Here is a 6,759-nt window from a genome sequence, read left to right as displayed (position 1 = left end):
TCCATAGCTTCGCCCCAAAGAACTTGCTTTATTTTCAAGAATGCATTTAAATCTCAGCATTATTTCAGTTTCAACCTTACCCTAAATAGCATTTGATTCAACCATCAGCCCCATGATAACAATACGTGTCTCCACAAAAATGGAACGTAAATCGGGGCTCATATGGAGGAAGAAGATGTGGCTGAATGTTGGAGCAGTTTGAGGGGAAATTCTGACTGGTTTCAAGAAACTCTTCATTAAGCCTGAAGCCTGTCCATGTGTGAGGAGGAGGTGGATCAGCAGAGCTTGGCAGGTTTACTGTCTGGATTTGCAAAAAAAGGAAAGAGTAAGTCTTCATGAAGAGCACACTTTCACAAAGGGTAAGAATAGCTCTTTATCAGTGGCCAGTTCTTCGCCTTTCTGTCTTCCTTACGTCAAATTCACTCATCTCTCTTCAAGCTTGTGAAGACCAACAAAATCTGGAGACCTGCTGCAGATTTCAGTGACCTGCCTTATTTAAAGCCCTCTAAGCCTCCATTTCAAGAGCGTCTGCCAAAGTGAGTTCTTTCCTGGAACGATCCTTCATCAGGCCAAACGCGCTGACTCTAAACCTTTCAATCTCGCTGCTTTACTGCTTTTTACTTCAAAAGCGACGGCCGCTGAAATTTGTGGGAGAGTGTCAATGCTGAGTAGGTGCTGATTTTTCTTAACAACTGCATAACTGAGTTAGGACGTCTTGCGTTGACAATAAACAGCAAATATAAAACCTGCTTGGTGGGAATGACTAAATATAAAATACAAGAAATGAAAGAAGCAGAGCGAAAAAGGTAAAAAAAATAACACACACTGGTATCCTGCACCAGAGACGTGTGAATCAAACAAACTTGTCAAACTCCACACTTCTGCTTTCAATTCGAAAAAAAAGGCAAACGTCCAAAAGAAATCCATCTGAAAGAAAAGAAAAAGAGATCAAATAACAGCAGTCTATCATTAGTACTTCCTTTAACATATCTGGAATATTTTCCTTGTGCTTTTGGAGCAAATGTCAGATTCTCAGAGTTTTTAAAGAGGGAGCGGAGTGGGTAGCGCTGAACTAAGACTTAAAGTGGTTTCTGTAAGTGGTAAAGTGGGAAAGAAGGTGGTTACTAATGGAGGTCCAAATTGCATGGCTCAAAAAATGAAGTCTGCCTGAGGATAATACTTTGTCAAAGCCATTAAGACTCATGTTACTGTCATTATTTGAACCCTTAGAAGTTTAGAGTTATTACTGTCATTTTGTCCATTGACGTACAGTACTGTGTACAAGTCAGAAACCACACTTCATTCACTGAATCTCTGGTCAAAATGGCCTGTTTGTACAAGTTATTCATTTTTCCACAGTTTCCAAAACTGGATTGGTGCTTGGGATTACTCAGTTTGTGAGAAGCAGAAAATGCAGCCAACTTCCAAGACTGAACTTTGGAGATTTCTTTGAAAAGCCACAGCATACTGGAGTTCAAATGAAATAACAAAGTGCGGATTTTCAGCTTTTATTTGATGGTATTTACATCTAGTTATGATGAACAATGTAGGAATTACAACCAATTTTAAGGGCTGGGACAATTGGCTGCTGAAGAGTGTGTTATTCCCTCATTATCTCACCCACTAGTAAGCATATGAAAGGTCTTGAGTTGATTTCACATGTGGCATTTGTATTCTATTAAGTCTTAATATGATGTCCAATCAAAAAAAGCTTCACGTGTACCAGAGTGATGGGAATAGGAGAGTATAGAGAAGAGAAGGAATGGCTCATGATCCAAAGTGCACCACCTCATGTGTCAAGCATGGTGGAGGTAGTGTTACAGCATGGGCATGGACAGCATGTCACAGTGCAAATGGACCTGATTATTTAATTTAAACTCCAATATGCTGTGGTAGACAGACTTTGTACATATCAAAATATTGATGGACCTGACTTCTGACTAAAAAACAAAAAAAAGATAAAGGATGTTCTGGCTTTTTTTACCTTACAGTACATTTATACATTACTTACTTTTTAAAATTTGTTTCAATGTCAGAAAATGACTAAAAATGGCAAAAATGTATAGCTTTTTTTTCTTTCTGTAAAATAAGACTGTCCACAAAACTTTTCCTCTTCAGATGCTAATATAACTTCTCTTCTACTCACAAACAACAGGTTTGAAAGTTTGGAATCTTCAGAATTTCTCTGTTTGATATAAATTGAGAGCATGATTTTGTTATTACTGGTAATGACTGTGACCTCTAAGGGTTAAATAAGATCTCCATAACACGTCTAAACAGCTTTTTAGTTCTGAACCTGTCACTATTCATTGGGACGTCATGTTTTCATGGATTGATGCGTGGTCCACTTCTCTTGAGGCTGTCCTGCTGACCTTCCTCTTCTTCCTACTTCTCTTCCTCTCTTTCTACATAATCTTCATCCACCTCCTCCCCCTGGTTATGACTGGGGGTGATGTTGCCGTGGCCGATGTCCAACACCTGCAGCTTAGAGAGGTGAGTGAAGGAATCCTCCGCCACAGAGAGAGCCGAGAGGCGGTTAAACCTGAGAGAGAGAGATATGGGGACAGATTTACTAAAGTGATGTGTGGTCAGACACTCCATTTAGCCATTCAAAACATATTGGAATAAAACCAAATTTAAAATATGACTTGTACAGAAGTTATGGCACATTTTATATTCTACATTTTGAATTTTTTACCAACATGTTAAAATAAATAGGAAGTCTAATAACCTCACAACTAACAGTTACTCAAGCTGAAGTTCTTCCACTACATTAGCTGAGTGGCAGACACGTCCAGGAGCCTGACATTCTCCTAAGAGACGCTTCAACAAACAGTACAGGTCAACTCAGTTCATTAGCCCTTTCACTGAATTAAAGCTGAGTGGCTGAGTGCTTCTCTGAGCTGAGCGGAGATGGCAGCACTCTGTACGCATCTGTCCTAACGTCATCGGATATTTCTGCTCTGATGCAGCAGGTATTACATGGACACTCTACACTATCAGAAGTAAAGTTTCTGCTCAGGTGCATTTTTTGTTCTTCAAGATACAAACAATGTTAAAGTACCCTCAAAAGTACAGCAGTGGTTTTAGGGTCCACTTGTGTACCTTACATAAGGTTCTCCCAGGTAAAAAGTATGACCTATTCATGACCTAATAAAAAGCCTGGAAATGGGACAGGATGTGTGGAATCAGTGCAATTTAGAAAATATAACTTCAATGGATGTTTGGTACAACTGTGTCCCCTGACCAAAGGTACTGAGATGTACCCTTCAGGGTACCACCCCATTAACAAGAGGGTTACTGCGTCAGTGACAGTTTCATAACTTTTTTTTGGAGAGTGCTTAAGCACATTCGCTTGGACACTTTTTCTTACATTGCCTGTCACAAGTTTGCCTTAAAACTTGAATTTTCTTAATATTAATGTTTAACTTTCAGTTAAAGGGGAATTAAATGGTTAAAACATACATAAAGTCATTCAAACATACATAAAGTCATTCAAAATGGTTTGGTGTGAAGTGTTCCATTCTAGAGAATCTTACAGAGTCAGAATTGCTCACAGTGGTGGTGATAGGAAACAGACATCCATCTCTAAAGGCTCCCTTATAGAGAGTTATTATATGAAATGGTTAAGAATACACTGCCTGCTTTCTGAGACAGTTTTATGATTGTTTTGAAGAGGTTTTTGCCTAAAGCATATATATTTTTGAGCAAATCAGGCTGTAAAAACATTCTTTATTGCTTATCCTTTTGAGCTTTTATTTAATATACAAAAATAAAACCTTTATGTAAAGTACTTTATTAAAAAAAAACTGAAGCAGAAAATGAAATAAATATTTCAATAGTAAATAGAAAAAACTTGGATTCTATTTAAGTAGGACCCATACAATGAAAGCAAAGAGGTAAGGGCACAGGGTTGGGGAAATTAGGGGGCAGGTTGGCTCATGGTTTTGATCATTTTCTACAGGTTTACTGTCACCTACCTCCATATTTCTTACGGATTAGGTTGATATGTATGGTTGGGGGGAGAGAGAGGACAATCCGACCTACCCAAAAAAAGCTAGGACAACTACGTTGTCTTGGACTCCTTGCCACGCATGGCTGTGGCATCACTTTAAACCAAACCCCGGATCTCCTGATGCCATGTAATGTATTGTAGGTAAACAATACTGGTTCTAGAGTTCTATGGTTACCCATGTCAGCTAATGGACACTTTGACAGTGACCTGCTTCCCAGAGTGTGGAATTCTCTGATCTGAAACATAAATAATTTTTTGCCTCAAGTGAATCCTGCAACCTTCCAAAAGCATCTGTCCATGATTGTGAACTGCAGATCTTTGCCAACAGTGGCACATAGTGGGCTGTTTTATGCACTAGGAAAAACAAATGTATCCTGTGTGTGTTTCATAAGGGCCCTGGAAATCACATTGTTTCAATTTATGTCAGCTAAATTCAGCATGACGTCCTGGCATGAGTTAATGCAGGGATTGTCAGGTTTTTCCACTTTAAAGCTCATTTATTCATCACTAGAAAGCATGAAGAACCAGAAAAAAACAAAAAAAAAACATTTTAGTGGAATTTTTTTTAACACAGCAATTTCAAGTGTCACAACATGCCAGGTATGTCACTAAACATCAAATATCAACAGATTAGGCAAAAATCAGCTTGTTTGGTACCTGAAATCAGGTGGAACAGTGACAAATTAAGCTAAATTTTTCACTCGCGAGTGGACGATTGATACTTCAGGGGCAGTGTTTTTAGTTTCTAGAGACAAAGGGCAAAAAACAGATGTATTTTGTGCACTACTGTTGAATTACGTCTTAATGTTGTTGAATTACATCTTAATGTTGTTGAATTACGTCTTAATGTTGATGTAGTGCTTTTTTCAACAGGCATTGTCACAAAGCAGCTTTACAGAGATTTTGGGTCCAAGCACCCGTGAGCAAGCCAGTGGCAACAGTGGCAAGAAAATCTCCCTAAGAGCAAGAAGGAACCTTGAGAGGAACCTCTCAAAAGGGGAGCCCATCCTCCTCTGGTCGACACCGGATAGCAAGACAAAAACACGAAGAGCAATGAGTACAGAGAATAAGATATTGAATAGAGATAAAAACATTAGAGAATAATAAATCAAGAAATCAAACTTTTGAGCCTGTAAAATTTAAGCATTAAGATAGAAACTCTTAAGACTCTGTATTAGACATTATCTACACCAATGGACAAAAGCAAGGTCAAAAGTTCAAGCATCAAGATTGCTACTGCTACTGTTTGTAGCTATGAGTCATACTTTAGTCCACATTTATTGATAGCAGTATGTCGTACAGTGTCAGTAGCCAGATACGCAAATCAGATTACTGATCTCCACACGCTTTGAGGCAAATGTGATCTTTTATTCATGTAGTCTGTACAAAGCCAATTGTACTAAGCTTATATTATGTGTTAGCAACATTAGTCTTGTAAACAAAATAATCAAACTTTAGAGGCCAAACATGCCTCGGCTGATCGACTACATTTAAAGTAAGCGTAAAAATTATGTAAATTTGATATTTTTGTCAAACCGTTGCTTTATGATCCCATTACTATGCTGTGCTTCGAGAGAGAGAGAGAAAGGCTACATCCACAGATGTTCTATTATGTGGAAACAAAAACAATCAAATTGAATCAACAGCAAGGCAGCTGAGCAGAGCGCCGTGTCATGACCGAGTGCAACAATGAGTCAAACAAATCATTACAGCCAGACCGCAAAACACGGCATCAGATATCTCCAACTGCTGAGGTTACATAACGCTACATTAGGGCGTGTGAGTGAGAGAGAGAGGGAGAGACAGAGGGAGAGAGATATCAGGACGGAAAACAATGGTATTATATAAGGATGAGTGAGCTATCAGCTAAATGATGCATTAATGCCCAGAGGATCATGATGAACTCGGTGAAGGAGATATCATACAAAAGATATTCATCAAAACACACACACAGCTTTGTTTTTATACATTAACAGGACATGGACTCACACAAGTCCCATATACCGATCGGGCATAACATTATGACCACCTCCTTGTTTCTACGCTCATTGTCCATTTTATCAGCTCCACTTACTATACAGGTGCACTTTGTAGTTCTACAATTACAGACTGTAGTCCATCTGTTTCTCTGCATACTTTGTTAGCCCCCTTTTACCCTGTTCTTCAGTGGTCAGGACCCCCATGGACCCCCACAGAGTGGGTATTATTTGGGTGGTGGATCATTCTCAGCACTGCAGTAACACTGATGTGGTGGTGGTGTGTTAGTCTGTGTTGTGCTGGTCTGAGTGGATCAGACACAGCAGTGCTGCTGGAGTTTTTAAACACCTCAGTGTCACTGCTGGACTGAAAATAGTCCACCAACCAAATGTCCAGCCAACAGCGTCCTGTGGGCAGCGTCCTGTGACCACTGATGAAGGACTAGAGGATGACCAACACAAACTGTGCAGCAGCAGATGAGCTATCGTCTCTGACTTTACATCTACAAGGTGAATCAACAAGGTAGGAGTGTCTAATAGAGTGGAATGATCCACCACCCAAATAGTACCTGCTCTGGGAGGGTCCATGGGGGTCCTGACCACTGAAGAACAGGGTAAAAGGGGGCTAACAAAGTATGCAGAGAAACAGATGGACTACAGTCTGTAACTGTAGAACTACAAAGTGCACCTATATAGTAAGTGGAGCTGATAAAATGGACAATGAGCGTAGAAACAAGGAGGTGGTCATAATGTTATGCCTGATCGGTG

At 39.6% G+C, this 6,759-nt stretch overlaps 1 protein-coding gene across 1 annotated transcript in view; it reads right to left on the bottom strand.

The window, feature by feature from the left end:
* Positions 1-1,186: 1,186 nt before the first annotated feature.
* podn (podocan) overlaps positions 1,187-6,759 on the bottom strand; it is a 28,872-nt gene continuing 23,299 nt past the window's right edge. Inside the window, exon 10 of the mRNA XM_036591142.1 lies at positions 1,187-2,542. Coding sequence (XP_036447035.1) covers positions 2,386-2,542 — 157 coding nt within the window. The 3' untranslated portion in view covers positions 1,187-2,385. The remainder of the gene's footprint in view (positions 2,543-6,759) is intronic.

This window comes from Colossoma macropomum, unplaced genomic scaffold (genome assembly GCF_904425465.1).
Source record: "Colossoma macropomum unplaced genomic scaffold, Colossoma_macropomum, whole genome shotgun sequence".
Taxonomy (NCBI): Eukaryota; Metazoa; Chordata; class Actinopteri; order Characiformes; family Serrasalmidae; genus Colossoma; species Colossoma macropomum.
Note: the sequence above shows the minus strand (reverse complement) of the source record. Positions and strands in the feature narration are given on the sequence as shown.